The sequence below is a fragment of the Macrosteles quadrilineatus genome, unplaced genomic scaffold (genome assembly GCF_028750875.1).
Source record: "Macrosteles quadrilineatus isolate MER2022 unplaced genomic scaffold, UCM_ALF_1.0 Scaffold_3__2_contigs__length_128488019, whole genome shotgun sequence".
NCBI lineage: Eukaryota > Metazoa > Arthropoda > Insecta > Hemiptera > Cicadellidae > Macrosteles > Macrosteles quadrilineatus.
This window is the reverse complement of record NW_026542596.1, coordinates 122,889,655-122,913,317: the sequence shown is the minus strand read 5'-3', so window position 1 is coordinate 122,913,317 and position 23,663 is coordinate 122,889,655. Positions and strand designations below refer to the sequence as shown.

General features: G+C 37.0%; 2 protein-coding genes across 3 annotated transcripts in view; one reads left to right on the top strand and one right to left on the bottom strand.

Annotated features, from left to right (window-relative positions):
- Nucleotides 1–10,657, bottom strand: part of LOC128989774 (probable ATP-dependent RNA helicase DDX46) — an 89,371-nt gene extending 78,714 nt beyond the window's left edge. For both annotated transcript variants that reach the window (XM_054411815.1, XM_054411816.1), the window contains exon 1: nt 10,506–10,657. In XM_054411815.1, the coding sequence (XP_054267790.1) occupies nt 10,506–10,519 (14 nt within the window). In that variant the 5' untranslated portion in view covers nt 10,520–10,657. The remainder of the gene's footprint in view (nt 1–10,505) is intronic.
- Nucleotides 10,658–18,944: 8,287 nt separating this feature from the next.
- LOC128989776 (protein scarlet-like) overlaps nt 18,945–23,663 on the top strand; it is a 48,672-nt gene continuing 43,953 nt past the window's right edge. The window contains exon 1 of the mRNA XM_054411818.1: nt 18,945–19,045. The gene's annotated coding sequence lies outside the window, so the exon portion shown is untranslated. The remainder of the gene's footprint in view (nt 19,046–23,663) is intronic.

Genomic DNA, 23,663 nt, shown 5'->3' with positions numbered 1-23,663 from the left:
AGAACAGCATCATTGGCAACTTAAAAAAAATCTTTCACAGTGTAGGGAGCTTGTTCTAAGAGTAGCCTATACGTTTGACCGCTCTCCCAAATTTGTCCTTGGCTTGCCCCACTTTCAGGGGTTCACGAAACACATTGAAAAACCTAATACTATTATAAAAGAGGTGTCTTTCAAAGAATCTTTTCCTGTGCTTATGTAGCTTGATATTGTTTTTGTGTCTGAGAGTGTAGGCTACTGCATTGAATGAAACTGCGGTTGATACAGATGATAATTAAAAATAAAAAAAGACGACAACTCAGCATGTAAATGGATGGAAATGTAAGAATATTGTATTCCTTGAAGAGAGGCTTGCAAGAAGTACGGCGGGATATTCTAAAGGCTGCTCTTAGAGCTTTTTTCTGAAGACGGAAGACAAACTTTGTTCGTACGCTCTCACAGCCCCAAACTGCCACTAAATAAGACAATAATGGGTAAATCAGTCCATAAGTTAATAGGCACTCAAGGTAATGGGTAAATCAGTCCATAAGTTAATAGGTACTCAAGGTTACACAAGAATCTGTTAACTTCGAAAAACCTCTGATCACAAAAATTCCTGTGCTAATAGGGTTTGGATATGAGCTCTATATTGTCATGAAAGTTGAGCTGCCTGTCTAAGGCCAAACCAATAAACTTAACATTGCTGCAAGAAGAGATCTCTTCATTGCCTAACAAAACAGTCAGTGGAAATTACTTGTTTGAGCTGTCAATATGGAATTGAATTGGAGTATTTTTGTTTTATTGCAGTTTAGAAGAAGCTTGTTGTTTTGGAACCATTGCAAAGCTCTATTGGAACTCTCAAATGCTATTGTCTCTAGATGAGAGACCCCGTCCCTAGCTGAAACACAAAGCGAGGTGTTGTCGGCATTGGCGTCGTCAGCATTAAAACTTTGAGGGGGACAAATGTAGGACCCTGTCAGGGGGGCCACCAGGGGGTTTGGGGGGTGTGGAGCACACCCCATTAAGGCAGGGGGTTCGGGGGTTCTCCCCCGGGAAAATTTGGAATTTACAAAGCAGTTTGGTGACTTTCTAAAGCCATTTTTGACACCTAAAACTGTGCCCAATTGTCCATAAACTCCCATTTCACATGTTGTTTGTCATGAGCAAATAGACATTTAAAAAATTAAACTATGACGATTGCATTAATTAATTTCAAAACACACTGTAGACTACGGCCATATCCTCCTAAAAAGCTGTAAAAAGCTGTAGGTACAACTTGACGATGGTGCGGACGTCTAGTTGTACCTGTCCTACGTCTAGTTGTACCTCTTTAAAACCTGCAGGTACAACTAGTCGGGTATGCCACCGTCTACTTGTACCTCATACGTCTGCGTCTACTTGTACCTACGACTACTTGTACCTACGCCTAGTTGTACCTACGGCTAGTTGTATCTCCCCTTCAACTTGTCACCAGTTTAAGGGATTTTTTTTATTTCTTTGAAAATCATACAATCTTACAACAATTTTTTATAAACAACTTGCTACAAAAGCCAGGAAAATTTGGCTTGTCTGCAGCTCATTGAGAAACCCCTGTTCTTGATAACAATGTACAGTGTCCCTGGGTCAGTCCTTATCCATATTACACTTTGGTTTTCCTTATTTCTTGTCAAGATCTGCTATCATTGTTTTTTTCCACTTAAACTCTACCTTTCTATAGAAAACTAACATTAACTAGCTTTAACAACAACTTAAAACAATTATCTTAAATAAATAAATTCAGAGTTTACAAAAACAAGTAATTGGGTATAATGAAGTGTTTTTGTACGGTATTAGTCTCGGAGAATATTACAACAAGTTCAAATTAAAAATTTATATGTACCTATATGTTAGGTTAGGTTAGATTGGGTTGGGTTGGGTTGGGTTAGGTTAGGTTAGGTTTTGTATTATATTAGGTATTAGGCAGGTTAATCAGCATCCTGTCTGGTTTGTCCAACCCTAGCGGAAGCCACCCTCACGGTCACTTGTAATCTCTCTCGCTCGCCCCCAACCGATGGCAAAACTCCTCAGTATGACGAATTCGCGGATTGGGACCCTATATACCTGATACCCGTTGGCAAAACTCCTAACTCATACATAATTGCTAGGCAGCGGTCTATTGCAATTCATTAAGGATATACTGCTTGTATATTTAATAATATGTTTGAAGTAAATAAGCGATTTTCGGTACTTGGGCTGCAAAATTTTAATTACAACTATAGCTGCCATTTCGACCCTGGACAGCAATGCGTTTAATGCGTAGCTTTCAGCCTCCAGTTAACGTCTGTAAAACTACTAAAACATCGTAGTGTGGTGAAAAATATTTGCCAATCATACTCAATTGACTCGGAAAACTGCAGTTTCTGATTTAATTAAGGGTATTATTAAAAAGTACTTGTGCAGTAATCAATTAAACAGGGCAACGAATTGAAGGAAAGATACAACTAGACTATAAGGACGCAAAATACGCGTAGGTACAACTAGTCGTAGGTACAACTAGACGTAGATACAACTAGACGTGGGGACCACTAGTCGTAGGGACCACTAGTCGTAGGGACAACTGGTCGCATCCGTACAAGATAGGTGATACTACTTGTCGGTGGGATACACGTCTAGTTGTACCTACGTCTAGTTGTACCTCCTAAAAATCTGCAGGTACAACTAGTCGGGTGTGCCACCGTCTACTTGTACCTACGTCTAGTTGTACCTACGACTAGTTGTCCCTGGGCCTCGAGGTACAAGTAGACATAGGTACAACTAGACGGAGGGACAACGAGACGCGGTCCCCCCAATTGTCCTAAAACCTTCCATTTCACCTGTTATGCCATGCAAGCAAGTAGATACACGTTTTTTAATCTTACGTTTTTCTCCATTTGATAGATCTGTCACAATATGTATACTGTAGTACCGTATCGAATTCAGTAATAGCATTGACTATATAAACTTTAACACTAGTGTTTATTTAGTCAATGGTTAATAGGCTACTGGTAGTACGCTGATTGATGCCTGTGTAAAGTCAGTGGCTAGCAGACAATTTTACTAGGTGGCGTTCGCAGAAGCATCCACAAAATTGAGCGGAGTCATCAATAATTCATATTATATTGTTTTTGTCATACTGCAGTGAAAACAGTCGTCATTGATGCATGCGTTGCGGGTCTAAAGTAGCATTTTTACTCTTTAGGGAATAAAATTCGTTTTTAGCCTCTATGGAGTAAAACTCAGCTGTAGTCAACTCAGTTGTAAATTTCTATTGTAAACGATTGAATACGTATTGAATTATGTAACGATTCGTGCTTCATAATCATTTTAACCTACAGTCTACAGTCTCTTCCCATAGCATTTTAGCATTGCAGATACATTAATCCATTCCCACACTCAACACTGCCCACCTTTACTACTTCCTTCACCACCCCCTACGTCGTGGACCTGTTTCCGTCTCTTACCATAGCATTTTAGGATTGCAGATACATTAATGTAATTGCCAAAGACAGTTCCCACACTCTGCACGGCAAGCCTTACTAATTCCTTCACCATTTCCTACGTCATAGACATGTTTCCTTCCCTTCTCACAGCATTTAAGTATTAGATACATTTATCTAACTGCCCAAACGATTCCCTCACTCTGCACTGCCAGCCTTTACTACTTCCTACGTCGTGGGGGATGTTTCCTTCCCTTCTCATAGCATTTTATGATTGAAGATACATTAATCTAACTGCCACAGACGGTTCTCAACATATGTTCATACCTACTTCCTAAGCCACTTCCTACATCGTGGACCTGTTTTCATCACTTTCCATAGCATTTTAGGAATTTAGATACGTTAATCTAATTGCCACAAACATTGCCCACACTCCGCACTGCTAGCCTTTACTACTTCTTTCACCATTTTCTATGTCGTGGGCATGCTTCCATCCCTTATCATAGCATTTCAGCATTGCAGATACATTAATCTAACTGCTACAAACGGTTTCCAGTTCCCAAACTCCACACTGCTCACCTTACTACTTCCTTCACCTCTTCTTACGTCGCAGACATGTTTCCCTCTCTTCCCATAGAATTTTAAGATTGTAGACCAAGATACCATAATCTAATCGTCATAAACAGTTCCCATACTCCGAAAAACTCGCCTTTACCACTTCCTTTATCTCTTCCTACGTCACGGACCTGTTTACCTCCCTTCCCATAGCATTTTAGGATTGGGGATACCTTAATCTAATCGTCATAAACAGTTACCACACTCCAAAAAACTCGCCTTAACTGCTTTCTTCATCACTTCCTACGTCACGGACCTCTTTACTTCCCTTCCCTTAGCATTATTGGAATGCAAATACCTTAATCTAATAGTCATAAACAGTTTCCACAATCCGCACAGCTCGCCTTGACTACTTCCTTCACCACTTCCCACGTCGCGGACCTGTTTTCCTCCCGTCCCATAGCATTTTAGGATTGTAGATACCTTAATCTAATAGTCATAAACAGTTTCCACACTCCGGATAGCTCGCCTTGACTATTTCCTTCACCACTTCCCACGTCGCGGACCTGTTTTCCTCCCTTCCCATAGCATTTTAGGATTGCAAATACCTTAATCTAATGGTCATAAACAGATCCCATACCCCGAACAGCTCGCCTTTACTACTTCCTTCACCACTTCCCACGTCGCGGACCTGTTTCCTTCCCTTCCAATAAAATTTTAGGATTGCAGATACCTTAATCTAATTGTCATAAACAGTTCCCACACTCCGGACGTAGCTCACCTTGACTACTTCCTTCACCACTTCCTACGTCGCGGACCTGTTTTCGTCCCTTCCCATAGAATTTTAGGAATGCAGATACCTTAATCTAATCGTCATAAACAGTTCCCACACTCCAGGCAGCTCGTCTTGACTACTTCCTTCACCACTTCATACGTCACGGACCCGTTTTCCTCCCTTCCCATAGAATTTTAGGAATGCAGATACCTACCTAAATCTAATCGTCTTAAACAGTTTCCACACTCCAGACTGCTCACCTTTACTACTTCCTTCGCCACTTCCCACGTCACTGACCTCAAGCTAGTGTCGTCATTTGATTATATTTATGATCCATACCATCCTTTATGTTCTAAGTACCTGGGGACCGAGCTTTGCTCAGGTAAAATCATTAGTTTAATATGAAAGCAGTCTTAGTATTGCAGATACATTAATCCATTCCCAAACTCCACACTGCTCGCCTTTACTACTTCGTTCACCACTTCCTACGTCGTGGGTCTGTTTCCTTCCCTTCCCATAGCATTTTAAGATTGCAGATACCTTAATCCAATCGTCATAAACTGTTCCCGCACTCCGGACTGCTCTCCTTTACTACTTCCTTCACCACTTCCTACGTCGCGGACCTTTTTCCCTCCCTTTCCATAGCATTTTAGGATTGCAGATACCTTAATCCAATCGTCATAAACAGTTCCCGAACTCCGGACTGCTCGCCTTTACTACTTCCTTCACCACTTCCAACGTCGCGGACCTTTTTCCCTCCCTTCTCATAGCATTTTAAGATTGCAGAAACCTTAATTTAATCGTCATAAACAGATCCCACACTCAAGACTACTCGTTTTGACTACTTCCTTCACCACTTCCTACGTCGCGGCCCTGTTTACCTCCCTCCCCATATCATTTTAAGATTGCAGATACCTTAATCTAATCTTCAAAAGCAGTTCCCACACTCCGGACTACTCACCTGGACTACTTCCTTCACCTCTTCTTACGTCGCAGACATGTTTCCCTCTCTTCCCATAGAATTTTAAGATTGTAGACCAAGATACCATAATCTAATCGTCATAAACAGTTCCCAGACTCCGAAAAACTCGCCTTTACCACTTCCTTTATCTCTTCCTACGTCACGGACCTGTTTACCTCCCTTCCCATAGCATTTTAGGATTGGGGATACCTTAATCTAATCGTCATAAACAGTTACCACACTCAAGACTACTCGTTTTGACTACTTCCTTCACCACTTCCTACGTCGCGGCCCTGTTTACCTCCCTCCCCATATCATTTTAAGATTGCAGATACCTTAATCTAATCTTCAAAAGCAGTTCCCACACTCCGGACTACTCACCTGGACTACTTCCTTCACCACTTCCTACGTCGCGAACTTGTTTCCCCCCTCCCCATAGCATTTTAAGATTGCAAATATCTCAAATTAATCGTCATAAACAGTTCACACACTCCGGACTACTAGCATTTACTAAATCCTTCACCACTTCCTACGTCGCCGACCTGTTTCCCTCCCATCCCATAGAATTTAAGATTGCAGATACCTTAATCTTATCTTCAAAAACAGTGCCCACACTCCGGACTACTCACCTTCACAACTTCTTCGCCACTTCCTATGTCGCGGACCTGTTTCCCTCCCTTCCCATATCATTTTAAGATTGCAGATACCTTAATCTAATTGTCATAAACAGTTCACACACTCCGGACTACTAGCATTTACTAAATCCTTCACCACTTCCTACGTCGCCGACCTGTTTCCCTCCCATCCCATAGAATTTAAGATTGCAGATACCTTAATCTTATCTTCAAAAACAGTGCCCACACTCCGGACTACTCACCTTCACAACTTCTTCACCACTTCCTACGTCACGGACCTGTTTCCCTCCCTTTACATTGCATTTTAAAATTTCAGATACCGTAATCTAATCGTCATAAACAGATCCCACACTCCACACTGCTACCCTTGACTACTATGTATCGAGTTCAGTTTAATCTTTGCTTAATAGTAACAACTGATGTTTTTCCTTTTGTACTGTATTTTGTTTTGCTAGTATACTGTGGATAGAGAACTTCTGCGCATGCGCAAGCTGAGGTGCCCGTGGGTACAGAACGTCGCGTTATGTCTTAAAATGTAAACAAAATGACAACAATGGCGAAATGTTTTCTCATAAGGCCCATGTTAAATTTTCAAAAGTTTGAGACCCAGTAGGGCGGATTCCTGAGAGACTTTTTTAACGCCATATAGATGTTGGCACTCACCGATATGGTCTTTATCACCATGCAAAATTTGAAAACGATTGATTCAGCCGTCTAGGAGGAGTTTGCGTATTACGAAATGCATAAAAGTCGATGTATAAGAGCTTCGCTCGCTCCGCTCAACAACTAACTAACTAGCCTATAAGTATGGAACATCAGGAAATCAGCTGTTTCCCCGTCCTTGCTCGCCTTTGCCCTAGCATGTCAACAGCTGACTGCTGTAAAAATTGGATGATGTTTCAGGGTGGCTAGTGAAACCACATTGAAAAATTCCCTGACTTTTCCCTGACAATTCCATGATTTTTTTAAACTTTCCCTGATCGGCAAATTCAAAATTACAATTTTAATACTAACTAATTTTTCAAAAGGACAAATATTTATCTGACAGATAGTTTATGTTTGTTTACATGAAAAAATACATAAAATCTATAGATACAGGCTAGCTTATATTCAAACTTTGCAACTTGCCTTAATAAAATCAAACTGAGTTTGATAAGATGATACGCAGTTTATAACAAAATTTAATTTGTACAAAAACACAAAATTTATTTGTCCAGACATTTCTTAGTTTTCACCCACACGGCATACGTACTCTCACCAGATCGACCTTTCCTAACAATTATTATGATTATTTTAAACATTTTAAAATTTTCCCTGACTTATGACAAAATTCCCTGACTTTTCCAGGTTTTCCAGGTCACTAGCCACCCTGTGTTTTATAGTTTGTCTAACCGTTATACGTTTATATTAGGTTAGGTACTATTTTATATTTCCAGTGAACTTTGCTATTAATTAGTAATTTCTTAAGGTTTTTGATGTTTAGCTATTTTGTTGGTTAGGCCTATATATTATCCACTCAATTGTGTTTTTTACACTTGTTTTTTTAAGTTTATTTAGGTTGTTATATGTTATTCAGTTAACTGTGCTTAGAATTAGTTTCACATTGTTTATATGCAAATTTCATTATACTTACAGTACGGTACTTTATCCAGTAAGGATTAGTTACAACTCTTATTTTGTTATTTAAAAGAATTTCTGTTTGTTTTACTACCTACCTACCTATATAGTTTTTCACAGAGTTGAAGCTTCAATTTAGCCTATTATTTTATTTGGTTTATATAACAGTCGAACGAATCCGCATAACCCCAGACCTCCCTTCACCACATGCCTTTTCCAATTTAAACCAGATTTTAAATATATTACAGCAAGTTTGGTTGGGTTTGGTTGGTTTAGGATAGTTTATACTTATAATCAATACGTAGGCTATTAGTTCCGCTAAATGTTGAACATCTCCAAAGAGCTACATGGTTATAACTAAGGCGGAAGGCGCAATGCTTTGGTATTACAATCTGACCGAGACATTGTGGGAGTGAGGTGAGAGAGAAGTGAAGAACTGAGGAGAAACAACTGAACTAAAATACTGAAATCGAAATGCCAAACCAAAGAGAAAGAAAAACAAGATAGAATTGATAAAAGTAGAGCAGACAAAATACGTACGTAGTGTGTAGTGCAAGTAAAAAGTCTACGTTTCGGTTTTGGTTCTTATTTAGGCCTACACCGCATTATATTTGAAAGTCGGGTAGGCTAGATTTTCTGGTAATTATTTGGACGTAGTGACTACTCGCAACAGTGAAATTTTTGTTTTTCATAATGACCTAAATTTCACGCTGAATCCGAAAATGACGTTTTTATTTTTCGGAAAATACCGGAAATTCCCGAAAAAAGGGAAAAACGGGAAAAAATGTTTTTACTCAAAATGAGTCATGTGGGTACTCAAAATACGCGGGATATTGTGTAGATTAAGAATATGCAAGAATCTTTTTGATCCGATGAAAAACACCGGAGATAGGGCGAACAAACGGTGAATAATTGATTAGGATTGGCTTGGTTAGGTTAGTTTAGGTTAGGTTTGGTTAGGTTAGGTTAGGTTCGGTTCGGTTCGGTTAGGTTAGGTTAGGTTCGGTTAGGTTCGGTTAGGTTAGGTTAGGTTTGGTTAGGTTAGGTTAGTTTAGGTCAGTTTATCAATAACATGAGTATTTTAAGTAAACTAACCTAACCTTATCTAACCAAACCTAACCTAACCTAACCTAACTCAACCTAACGTTACCTAACTCAATCTAACATAAACAATAATAATAAAATAATGACCATCTGAGCAGCTGGTATTTTAACACGGACAAAAGTTGGATAAAAATCAAAAATAACATCGCACATTTTCAGGTTAGGTTAGGTTTGGTTAGGTTAGGTTAGGTTAAGTTAGGTTAGTTTTCTTACAATACTCATGTTATTGATAAACTAACCTAACCTAACCTAACCGAACCGAACTTAACCTAACCAAACCAAACCTAACCTAACCTAATCTAACCAAACCTAACCTAACCTAACCTAACCTATCCTAACCGAACCGAACCGAACCTAACCTAACCTTACCAAACCTAACCTAACCTAACATAACCAAACCTAACCTAAACTAACCTAACCAAGCCAATCCTAACCAATTATTCACCGTTTTTTCGCCCTATCTCCGGTGTTTTTCATCGGATCAAAAAGATTCTTGCATATTCTTAATCTACACAATATCCCGCGTATTTTGAGTACCCACATGACTTATTTTGAGTAAAAACATTTTTTTCCCGTTTTTCCCTTTTTTCGGGAATTTCCGGTATTTTCCGAAAAATAAAAACGTCATTTTCGGATTCAGCGTGAAATTTAGGTCATTATGAAAAACAAAAATTTCACTTTTGCGAGTAGTCCAAATAATTACCGATTTTCTTTGTGTTACGAAATTTAATAATCCTGGTTACGTGTAACCGTTAAAAAATAGTTAGTACGATGAACTACTTTTTACAATATTGGCTTCCTCCATTTTGAAAGAATCGAATCGATTATAGGCTGAATAACGGACATGCGATTATTGACCAGTCGAATCAAAGTTTAGTGATCGCAATTTCGATTGGCGATCGATATTTTCATCCGATAGTTATCGTAGCCCAGTTAAGAAACTGTACCCGATTTATGATTGAATGAATCTAGGCCTAGGATATGAATTCACCTAGGCTTATTTAGGCCTAGCCTAAATCATAGACTAAGCAACACAAGGGAGTAAGTATGTTTTATCTGTGCCTAAATCAACACTTAGTCTCAATGCCAAGCCTAGGCCTAGCCTTAGCTCTTGTAACGTGTACATTTTGGGAAAATATTAAAACATCTAATAAAGGTAAACTTGAATTACGGAGATAAGAACTAGGCCTACAGAGAAAAAAAATAGTCCATAAGATGACTTACAACTAAGTATTGTGTCCCTAAGCCTATAGATCATTTTTGTTATTGCTATTTGTTGCGGTAAGTTACTGCCAAGTGCCAAGTCAAACCCCCGGCGTTACCGTGATTCTCACGCCCGCCATGCCTGATATCAAACCAATTAAAGTTTACCAAGTTATTAAGCAAGTTATTAGGGCTAATATCAATAGGCAACTACTACAACTTACCCGCTTCTAACCATTGTTAACACTTTAAAGATGATAATGTGAATTATTTACACTAAAAATTCTATATCAAACCACAGGAATTAAGTTAGGCTACTAAAAAATAAGGTCGACAAGACGAACACTCTGACACTACACAAGACGAACACAACAGTAGTAACAACAGTGACAGTGAGTGAGTCAGTGAGTTGAGAGAACTAAAATGAAAAGTGAGACTGAGACATGAGAGCGAGAGTGAACGAGTTCCAGTTCGAGTCGAGAACTAACGACCGACACGACACAACTTTTTTTTAACTTTATTTAATTTACAATCTGTTCAAGTTAAACAATAAGCAAATGATATAAATCATTCATTAACTCACAACATTAACATTGCATTAACATCATTCATAATCAATTCACAACATTAACTTGAAGAACATGAGCTAGTGATTGACAACTGTCAACTCAGTATGACTATGAAGGGAGTATGTTTTATCTATGGTATGATTATATAAGTGTTTACATTTAATAAAAAAAATTATATTTAAGACCGGAAGGGGGGTCCGGACCCACAGGACCCCCCCTGGCTACGTCACTGAACACTAGCTAACAAAGATAATTTTGATAACACTTATGCCGCAACTCCACTTGCCGTAGATAGCCGTGCTGCAAATTGTTGCTGGTCAGTTGAAGAAATGGGAAGGCAGAAATCAAACTAAGGTGGCTCCACTAGCGACAGTCGGCAGCGCGCTACATTTTACGGTGTGCCATAGGATGTAGCGTCGCACGGAAATGGAACACGGACCATTTTCGCGCTATATTTTGCAGCCAACAGGCGGCTCCACTATGGCTGTAGCAAATAGATGAAGTTATATTTCTTCATCTATGGCTGTAGATTGTAGTGCCGCACCAGCACAAGTATGTACCAACGATGTGATCGTTCGTTGGTGTGTAAGTACAGCCGACCGGCATACAGGCACAAGACACACGCTACAATCATAGTATCGACTTTTTAGTGTCCTTAGTTTTTTTATTTTTTGTGGATTGATTTTTAATCAATGGAGCCTGAACTGGACTGTGAAATTATTATATTAGAAATTATTATATCATGATTGTGAGAATCTTGTTTTATAGGTTGTCTAGGGGTTTCCTACTTTAAATTATAAAGTAATACACAGTTTTTAGATTAATTAATAGGTACAACAAAAACTCACGGAACTCATTGATATTCAGCGTAAATTGGTTACATATCTTAGAAATATTACTTCTGAGGGTAAATGAGTGCAATAAAATTAAAATAGAAATAGAAAAGAAATAGAAGTAAAATTACCATTAAAGTACACTAAAATTGCCTTAATGTCACTGAAAGCCTTTCCACTACTCAAATTGCTTCTCTTAGTTTGGTATCCTTCGTCTTCAAACGTGTTTGATACTGCTTCTGAAGTAATCAATAGCTTTTTGGGACATTCGATAATATTAAAAAGAAAACTTGTCTTAATACTTTTGTAGTTTATGCAATTTGTGGAACATCCCTTCGGAATTTCTGTTGCTTAATATTGGATGGATCCACCATTTTTGCTGCTGGGATCGCCGTCGTTGCTTGATATAAGATAAAAGTACACTGATAACAACACTATGAATGTTAATTTGTGGCATGATACAGGGCCAAGTTGACCTCGGCGCTACACTAAACTGCTAGTGGGAGCCACGGTGCATGTGAGGACACTGCAGATTTGTAGTTCGTACTCTGCTGCCAGTGGAGCCGAGCCACCAACTGTCGCGGGGTGTAGCGCGCTACAATTCGCAGCTCGACAATTAACGGCAAGTGGAGCCGCAGCCTTAGCCGAAACTGAATGGGAGGGCCAATATCGTGGGTCACCGGAATTTTATCCCCCTGGGCAAAGCTGACGTCACTATGACGTAGGAACCTGAGTGGCCAAAAGTTTGTTCGAAATTTTAACCCCGCGGATTTGGAAGTCTAATGAAAATAGCCAGAGCGTGATTAATTAGATTAGCGATAAAAACCGGAATTTAATGATTGATTTTCTTATTTCTGTTTTTAATTCATTGTAAACATTTCATTATTTAGTAGCCTATCTTTATTTATTTATTTTGTAATGAAATGTTCGAAACAATTATCATTAAGTTGATTGTTTATACGTCATATTAACCAACTGTTGGCTTCAAAAATCGAATCCTAATACTAGAATCTCAAAATTAAAATTAAAAACTTGTTCGATTAGTTAATGTTACAAATAAATTAATATACAGTAGGCTACTTAATAATAAAATGTTTACTATAAAATTAAAACAGAATGAAGATAATTAATCATTCTCACTAATTTATATATCTGGCCAGGGGGTAAAATACCGAGGGTAAAAATCTGGGGGTAAAATTCCGGGGGGTAAAAATCCGGGTCGTACACTATAGGTTTTTATAATTTGATGTGTTCTGATTAAATTCACAACCGTGAAAATATATGTTTAATTCAGCGTTTAATCCATCGAGCTGATGTCGCGAAACTCATAAGTTCGCGGCCGGAATTTTACCCCCTGGTTTGTGACGTCACGTTTGCCCAGGGGGTAAAATTCCAGGGGGATAAAAATCCGCTACCCCAATATCGTATGTCTGTAAATGGTGTTGTGATTGTCCAATAGATTAAGTGCAAGATGATTTGGATGATTTTCCAATTTTATAATGTTTTTTTCACTAGATTTTGTAATTTCTTCTTTGACTGTTCGAGTTTGAAGATCATTGAAGTGTTCTGTTGGTAACAAACCAAGGTGCGTTGACAATTTCACGTAATAATTTTGATTGGTAATGTTGAATAATTTCAATGTTTGAGGTACTTGCTGATCCCCAAAGCTGAATACCAAATAAGTCCAAATTGGTTTTAGAGCTGTTTTGTACATTAACAATTTATTTTGTGTACTATAAGTTTTGATTTAGATCCAAGAAGCCAATTAAGTTTAGTTGTTTTTAAAATTAGATGTCATCTTTTAGTCCAGATATGTGCCTTCCAATTAAGCTTTGCATCTAAGTGCATGTCCAAGTATTTTATTTCTGTTACTTGAGGGATGAGGCGAAGATATTGTTCATGGCTACTGGAGGACGTGCAGCCTGATTTTAGGGTAAAAGTAATGTGTGCTGATTTGTTTTCATTAATTTTGAACCTCTCTATAATATTTTAAACCAATGTGAAATTTCATCCAAGTTTAGCTGTAAATTTGCTGTAGCTTGAGCCGGATTGTCGTGGACAGATGAAATCGCAGTGTCACCCGCAAATGTATAGCAACCATAGTGTTTACACTTTCTGGTGGGTCCGATGTATAGAGAATATACAAGTATGATCCAATTGCGCTTCCTTGGGGGATTCCTGATTCTAAAGGGTAAAGGTCAGTTAAGTAATTTTGATGTTTAATTTGGAAAGTTCTGTTGGTAAGATATGATTTTAAAATAGGAAAAACTGAATGGGGTAACTTCTTAATTTTGAATAGTATGCCAGAGTGCCATACTTTGTCAAATGCCTGACTGACATCAAGGAAAGCAGCCGAACAAAATTGTTTGTTTTCCAAACATGGTTTCGAATTGCATGAACAACCCTTTACAGTTGAATTTGAATGTAAAATTTCCTTTTACACTTTAATACCCTTTTTGCATGTAATATCAGATTCCAACTACTGTCATATTTTCCGGGTCAAAACTACCATAATCCAATTTCGGAAGAGGTAGGCCTATCTGAATCATAAGATTTAGTAAAAAAACTGAATTTGAATTATTATAATTTTAATCATTAAAACAAGCATCAGTACATCTATTGACTTTTTTTAATTTTGTTTCTTATACAAATATCAAATCACGTTTGCTCTACTCAACTGGCTTTCACCTCTCTTAAAGCAATCCTAGTTAATTAGCTGTGTCACTGTGTCTAAGGAGTCGGCCTTAATCACTAACAAAACTTCAAGATCGCGCCACTCATCCTACACTCATCTCCATTCATACTTGGCTTAAAATACCTTCTTTGCATGGTCGTCATTTAAATGAAAAGTGTTGAAAAATAGTAGAATAAAAATGGTGTTTATAAAATTTACATTGAGATATAACCAATGCTCAGTAATATAAAAATATTGGTTACCACCCCACATGTTATATTTGGCAGGTCAATAGTCCAATAAAAATAGAGACAAAAATAGGGGAGTTAACTTACAAACGGTCCGGTAAGTCTAAATTTTTTATATGTTGTCTAGGATGGTAAGTAGGTGTTTAAAATGAAAAATCCACAATTCTCCCCCTCCGCGCCCGCCGCCATATTGAAAAATCGAAAAAATCTGTACTTTCTAGAGATTTTCGCCTATATCTCCGTTTTGGTGCGTTTTAGCGAAATATATGTAACGTCAATGTTGTAGACAATTAAATTTCCTATAATATAAGTATAACAATTTAGTTCTAAGACTTGTGGATACGAAAATATTTAAATTTTTGTACAATAAAACGTCAATTTTTTTGTTATTTGACACATTCTATTAGTCCAAGCAAACTAAAAAACTGACACAGGGAGCGTTAAAATAATTGCAAGAAAATGTTTTATGGCTATATTTTGTAGTGTTGGGTCTGCAGAGTGACATACTAAAATTTGCCAAAAAATCGGTCTACAGAAAACCTCCTAAAATCACGATAAAAAATTGCGGCTTTTCTCAACATTGGAGAAATTTGAAAAAATATACCACATGCATATTTTATTCAACATTTTGTGAGATATTGACTTGGGACGACCACCGAAGTTTATTGGGTGGTTAGTACTTCATTTACATAGGGAACTCATTTTTGGCCGCCATCTTGGATCCGCCATATCGGATATAAAAAAAAATTTAATGTAATGATAACGTTGTGACACATAATTATAAACTAGATTTTCATGCTTATTTCAATGCCAAAATCTGTTTTTAAATATCTGTTTACGTTTTGAAGATATATTCAAACGAAAACTCTCCCTCGTACATTTCTTATAGACGTTTCGTACTTGGAATGTTTTTTTTTACGAGCTACAATCCCCAAAACAATATGAAATTTAACTTTTTTAAAGCTTTGTTATTGTTTTGGGGATTGTAGCTCTTCGCTAACTCGTTCGATTTGAATAATTAATAGGCCAAATGAAAGTGCTTACATCACAGAACATTTAAAGGCTAGACTGAACTGCAAGCAATTATTAGAACTGGAAATATAAGAAAAATGGTATTTAAAAACATTTCAAGTACGAAACGTCCATAATAAATATATGGGGGAGAGTTTTCGTTTGAATATATTTTCAAAACGTAAACAGATATTTGAAAACGGATTTCGGCATTGAAATCAGCGTGAAAATCTGGTTTATAATGATGTGTCATACCGTTATCATTACATTTAATTTTTTTTATTTATATCCAAAATGGCAGATCCAAGATGGCGGCCAAAAATGAGTTCCCTATGTAAATGAAGTACTAACCACCCAATAAACTTCGGTGGTCGTCCCAAGTCAATATATCACAAAATTTTGAATAAAATATGCATGTGATATATTTTTTTCAAATTTCTCCAATGTTGAGAAAAGCCGCTATTTTTATCGTGATTTTAGGTGGTTTTCTGTAGACCGATTTTTGGCAAATTTTAGTATGTCACTCTGCAGACCCAACGCTACAAAATAAAACCATAAAACGTTTTCTTGCAATTTTTTTAACGTTCCCTGTGTCAGTTTTTTTAGTTTGCTTGGACTAATAAAGATTTGTCAAAATAACAAAAAAATCGACGTTTTATTGTACAAAAATTTAAATATTTTCGTATCCATAAGTCTTAGAACCAAATTGTTATATTTATATTATAATAAATTTAATTGTCTACAACATTGACGTTACATATATTTCGCTAAAACGCACCAAAATGGAGATATAGGCGAAAATCTCTAGAAAGTACAGATTTTTTCGATTTTTCAATATGGCGGCGGGCGCGGAGGGGGGAGAATTGTGCATTTTTCATTTTAAACACCTACTTACTATCCTAGACAACATATAAAAAATTTAGACTTACCGGACCGTTTGTAAGTTAACATACCTCTATTCACTGGACTAAAGCTTTGGAGAAAACAAAACTGAATCAATTTAATTTTAGTCGGAGATTTTCTTAAAACACATTTGATTATGTTATCGAGACAATGTAACAGCGTATTTTACTTTCCGAGATCAAATTTAAAACTTGAAACTAAGAAGAATAAGTGCAGTTGTGCTTGTGCCTTGTGCTAAAATTAAATACCCCCGACGCAGCAAACCTGCAGACTTAGCGAATTTCCATTTGCCTCGTTGGATTTACACTAAAACGTCTCCTTAAATATATCACATTTATTCCCTATTTAAATAGAATTAGTTTATAACGAGTATGTACTTAGGTTTGCTGTAACAGGGAGGGTAAAAAAGTGTTTTTTAATGTAAAATGATAATAGGTACTGTAGTTTAGTAAGACATTAATGTATTTTCCAAATTTGATCAAAATATGTTCATAAATAAGCAAACTACAACAGTTGACTTATTCTCCATAAGAATAACATGGGAATTTTAAAATTACAATTTTTTTTGAATTTCCTCCGTAACCCTTAGGCGCATAATAACGCTTCAATATACTAAATTATTTGTTTCTTTAAGCTCTACATAATGGTTTGGAAAGTAATTGTGAAATTTTGTGTTTTTAGGGTCAAAAATGGGAAAAACCTATTTTTACCCCATAAAACCCCCCATTAACCCCCGTTCCCATAGTCCGATCATGCTGGTTCGTGAACTCATTCAAGTTTATCCTGCATTACACCTTTACACCAAATTTCATCAAAATAGGACAAAAATTACTCAAGTTATCGCGTTCACGGACACACATATATATATATATACTGTATATATAAATCTATATATATATATACATATATAAAAATTTTAACGAATGGTGTTTTTGGCCTCTGGGGTCATCAAAATGAAAAAGTAAATCGGCCCCGGGTCTATGTCTTACCATGCCACCTAGGGCAATAGCTTACTTCCCTATAGGGAAATTCGCTAAAAAACGACGCGGGTCAAACAAAACTGAGGTTATATAAACATAAAATTTACCTGTCTTCCTGTCTAAACATCGATGGTCTTACCTTACCTACACTATACCTGTCTAGTGTCTAGTCCACTGACGCAGGACGCTGAATTTTTATTTCAGGATTAGTGTTGCCTACAGTATTATTTTGAGGCTTCTGACTGGCTGAGGGAACATCATTACCGCGACGATACGATTGATGCCATCGGCCTCGGTGGTGTAGTGGATAGATTGCTGGGCTGATGAGCCGAAGGACCCGGGTTCGAATCCCACCAGTAGCACTATTTTTTTGTATTGGATTTTTTCATTATCAACAAGTTTGGTTGGTTTGGTTAAGTTATGACGGTTTAATGTTATAATTAAAACATTATGAAATTGAATTTTACCCATTTATAGTTTTATTTTATGAACAGAAATATTTTTTTCGGTTAAGCCTTCATTTGATTTTTCGTTATTAGCAAGTCTGGTTAGTTTGGTTAGGTTATGATAGTTTAATTTTAGAATAAAAAAAATTATAAAATAGGATTTGAGGCATTTATAATTTTATTTTATGAACAGAACTATTTTTTCGATTAATAAACCTTCATTAGATTTTTTCATTGTCAGCACGTTTGGTTGGTTAGGTTAGGTTATGAAGGTTTAGTTTCATAATAATAAAATATAAAATTGAATTTGAGGCATTTATAATTTTATTCTATGAAAAATAGTTATTTGTGCAACTAGTGAGAAAAGTGAGCAATTGACTCACTCGAGAGAAATCCTTACTCACGAGCTGTAGACGAGTGAGGAATGGTTTCTCGAGTGAGGCAATTGCACTTTGAACTCGAGTTGCACATTATACTTTTCCTACAGTCACCATAAAACAAATAAATTGGTGAAGAAACATAACCTATTTTTACACAGAAGTGAACTTTTAATATAACATTTAATGTGAAGTGATAAATACAACAGTACAACAGCTGACCAGCTGATTTACAGCCAGTGCTGCCAACGTATTTAGCGCGCATACGACGTTGCCTGCATGTTACTCGCTCACTATTTCGTGCCTTCACGTTGCAAATCTGGAGTGAGACAAAGTAATTAGAGTGAGACAATGTCAACATTGTCTCACTGATGAGCGAATTGGCCACTTTGCTTTCTCAAATAAGTGAGAGAACATGTACATTGTTAGGTAACTGTAGGAAAAAATAATTTTTCAATTACTAAACCTTCGTTAGTCAATCAGAAGTCTCCAAATGACACTGTTGGCAAAATTAATCCTGAAAAACAAATTGTGCACACAGGACACAGACAGGCGGCAGGCGGACACGACAACTGGTCTGGACTGAACTGACTGAAGACTGAGTGGACAACGACAGTCGACATTCGACAACACAATCACAATCCTGCGCTCCGTCAGACTGCGAGTGCGAGTGCCGAGTACTGCGACTGCGCTTGAAGTTATTGTTACAGTAATAAATTACTTGTGAGTAAAGTTTTATCATTAACGCATCTTAAACATTAATTAATTAATTGTAGGTTGTTGCATATTATGTATTAAATATTTTGCGTTGGTCTAAAACTATATTAAGATGCCTTTGTACTTAAAACAACACAAGTTTGATTATGTAACCTGTTACATCCTTAGCCTGTAAGCTGTGTATCCGTCATTTTCAGCAATAATTAATTTTTGATTGTTTACTATATTATTCTATACAGAACAAATAAAACATTCCCTGTAATCAAAACGGTGTAGTGAAAATCAATTTTTTTTTTTAAGAATGGGTAAAGTGAGGTTAATTATGTAAGAAATGGCATTTAACTTATTACCTAATTTATTCAAAAGCCCGTAGGTAGTAATAATGTTTAACTTATTAACTTTAAACCGTACTTTTTAAGCTATTTTGAGGACCTAGTTTAATGTGTTCAAGCTTCCCAGTTTATTTTTTAAAGGTCAAGAAATGTTAATAAAGAAACTTGTACTCGTATAATGTCATGTTTTTTTTTTTTTATTGAGACTTGTGGTTTTAATATCAAAGGAATACTGCAACATTACAACACATTCAAGCATGTTTTATTTACAAAAACACCCTGGTGCCAATGTGCATGCTATAAACAGAAATTGTCCAAAATCAGACCATGATTTTGAACCAGAGAACTTATTTTATCTAAGAAGTGTTTAAGAACTAGCACACAACACGACTGCATTATACCTGCCCAGCAAGCAACAGTTCATGTCGACCACGCTTAAAAAAAGTAAACTTTTCTTTCAACTTTTCTGAAAATACACATTTTCTTTTCGGCATTAGGGTAGGCCCTAGGGACGATCAACACGGACAAATTAAAAAGTAAGATAATTATTTTTTAAGTAGGCATGTAACATGTAACGTAAAGTAAGCAAGTAAGCAGACGAAGAGCTAGTCACTAGTCGACGGCCGACGGTCGCTAGTATGCTACTGGCCTGGCAAGCTGGCTACTAGTGAGCAGAGTTATTCAGTTTCGCCTTCCGTTATGTTTTGTTCTACAGTATTTCCAATGGATTCTAGCGTACGTTATACACGAAATTTGACCTAAAGAAAGAGGAAATGACACTTTTATACGTAAGATATTATTAAAGTGTAGTATTTTATCTTAGTTTAATGTTATGATGACGATTAATTATAAAAGCTGATTGCTAACATTAATACTTGCAGAAATATTTTTTTATTTTCTCACAAAGTCAAAATCCCGGACATTTGAAAGTATTGCCAAAAATCCCCCCGGACGTTTTTTTTGTACCCAAAAAGAGGACGTGTCCGGGAAAAAGAGGACGTCTGGGATCCCTACATGGTTGAATGAATCTCTGCTTTGATTGATTTTATTTACATGCACCTTCAGGAGTTGATGTGTAGTACAGTAGTCTCCCTATTATCCGGACTCTTCGGGACCGAGGCCAGTCCGGATAAACGTAGGAGAGCATTGTATTTAGACACAAGATCACTGGTCCAGTTTTATAGAGTAGGCTAGTAAGCTACGATAGTAAAATTTATTACTTATGTTTGAGCTTTAGCTTTGACTATTAATACAACAACAATAGTAGGCCTATCCAATAGTCAATGGCTTTAGTGAGTAAAATTGTTAGGTATTAATTATGAACAAGTGGTCAATCATTCATTTTCACCACACTTAGGCCTACATAGTAAGCAGTTTTTTTCCTACTTATTATTTTTGGACCAGAAAGTTGTTCACAGAAAGGAACCTGTAAGGTCAGGTAAACTTACTCCTACTGGTCAGTTTTCTAACAGACTTAGTTACAACATTGCCTTTCTTTGACGCTGAACCTTTCTGTTTTATCTGACATGACGTTAAGTTTAGTTCTGATGTCTCTGCCAAACATCATCTTGTATGCAGACATTCCAGTTGTAGAGCTTGGTGCCTTCCTCAGCTGCGTGACTAATGCGTCGATCTTTGTTTGTATGTCACCTCTCTCCCCCACCATTGAATTTAGCTTCACTGTTTGTACGAATCTTTCTGCTTGTCCATTGCTAGAAGGATGAAATGGTGCGCATGTTCTATGACAAATTCCATTTTCTTTCAAATAGTTTTGAAAAGCCGTGCTGGTGAATTGTGTCCCGTTGTCTGTAACGACTGTCACTGGAAGACCGAACGTTGTAAATAGATGTTGTAGCTTTTTGATACACCATTCTGCTGTAGTCGATTTTGTATGCAATATCTCTAGCCATTTAGTATGGGCATCAATGATGACTAGGAAGTAATTTCCATTCATGGGCCCAAGGAAATCTAAGTGTATTCTCTCCCATGGTCCAGATGGTTCTTCCCAAGGGTGATTCCTATCTTTTGGAGGTTCATTTCTCTTCTGGGAACATATCTTATAGTTTATGACCAACTCTTCAATGTCTCTGTCCACATTCTTCCAGTACAAATAGCTTCTGGCCATTGCTTTCATTTTTGTCATACCAAGGTGGCCCACGTGTAGTTCTTTGAGTACTTCTTTCTGAAGAGTTGAAGGTATCACAACCCTTATACCTCGAAAAACACATCCTTTGTGTAATGTGAACTCGTTGTTGTTTAGTCCCCTTGTCTCAAGATCATCTCCATTTTCAAGGGCTGTCTTGACTTTAGGGAAAAAAGTATCATTCTTTGTATGTTCTGCAATTGTCTCTACGGTAAGTGGCAGCATAGATATTTGATTCATCTGAAATTTTGAATAGAGATCTTCACCTTCTTCTAACTTTTCTACTGGGAATCTTGAAAGAAAATCTGCATTGGAGTGGTCTGAAGTTTTTCTGTATTCTATTTCATAGTCAAAACCAGCAAGGAAAAGAGCGTACGGTAATTTAACAAACGTGTAGCTGACATTGCAGGTAGGGATTTTGAAGGATGAAAAATAGATACAAGAGGTTTGTGGTCTGTGACAAGTATGAATTTTCTGCCACAGCAGTATGGAAAGAACTTTTTCACACCCCAATAAATGGCAGTCGCTTCTTTGTCAATTTGACTGTATTGATTCTCACTTTTACTTAGTGACCTAGATGTAAAGGCAATTGGCTTTTCTGTTCCATCTTTTAGCCGGTGTGAAATCACAGCTCCTAAGCCAGTTGGTGATGCATCTGTTGACAGTATTAAAGGTAATGACAGATTGTAATGGATTAAAGTTTCATATTTAGCAATGTCCAATTTAACAGATTCAAAACTTCTTTTACATTCATTCGAATTTTCACTTCTTTCATCAGTCCATTCAAATTTCTTGCCCTTCTGTAAGAGTTTGTTCAATGGGTTTAGTTTCTCTGCCAGTTTGGGTATGAACTTATTGTAGTAGTTTGCCAAACCTATGAAAGAACGTAATTGGTTGACATCACAAGGTCGCTTTGCTTCAACAATCGCTTTTACCTTTTCAGACCCCTTTTGAAGTCCATTTTCATCAATGGTATGACCTAAGTAAGCAATCCTTTTCTGAAAGAATTTACATTTTTTCAAAATTCAATCTAAGGTCATGTTCCCTTATTTTATCAAGGACTAGCTTTAATCTTTGCACAGTTTCTTCATAATTTGATCCTTGTATGATAATGTCGTCAAAGAAGCATTTAACACTGCTAATTCCTTGTAGTATTCTGTCCATGAACCTTTGCCATACTGAGTGCTACTTTAACCCCAAACATCATCCTGTTGACTTTGTAAAGACCTTTTTCAGTACTTATAGTTTGCATATTTGAACTTTCCTCGTCCATTTGCATGTGCAGGTAAGCATTGCTTACCTATGTCCAATGTACAAAATAGCTTCCCTCCATTCATTTCCGCGAAAATGTCCTCTATCCTAGGTATTGGATGTTTGTCGTCTTGTATCACTTTATTCAGTGTAGTTTTATAGTCAGCACATATTCTTACAGATCCATTGGGTTTAACAACTGGGACAATTGGCGTTCCCCACTGAGCATTGTTCACCATTGTTCACCGGCATTCTCTAGTCGATTGAGTTCGTCTTCCACTTTTCCTTTAAGTGTGTACGGAACTTGTCTGGGTTTGATGAAAATGGTCTTGCAACCTTCTTGAAGGGATAAATGAACCTTCTCGTTCGGAATACATCCAATTTCCTTTTTGAAAACATCAGAGAATTCTGTAAGTAGTTTAGAAAGATCACACGAGTTTTCTTGAATAGTTCTGATATCTCAAATTTTTTAGTTAATCTCCCTAAGCCATTCTCTTCCAAAAATGGGTTCAACATTTTGTCCAATAATTACATACAGCTTGCCAAAGCATGCTTTGTCTTTCAAGCTAAACTCGACATACACTACCCCCTTTGGTTTTACAACTTCGCCCGTGTAAGTTCTTAGTTGTATGTGAGTTTGAAATAGTTTTTGACTCAAATTTAGTTTCTTATAATCCTTGTATGATATCGACGATAAAGCTGCTCCTGTGTCCAATTCCATTTGAATTGGCTTTCCTTCTAGTGTAACTTCAACCATGAACTTGTCAGAACCATTCATTTGTATCTTATATGTGTCGTACGTTGCGTGATCAATATCATTTACATTTTCACTGTCCTCGATCTGGTTGATATGCCTAGCTCTGTTCTTTATGCCATGCAGACCCTGGCTAAGTGACCA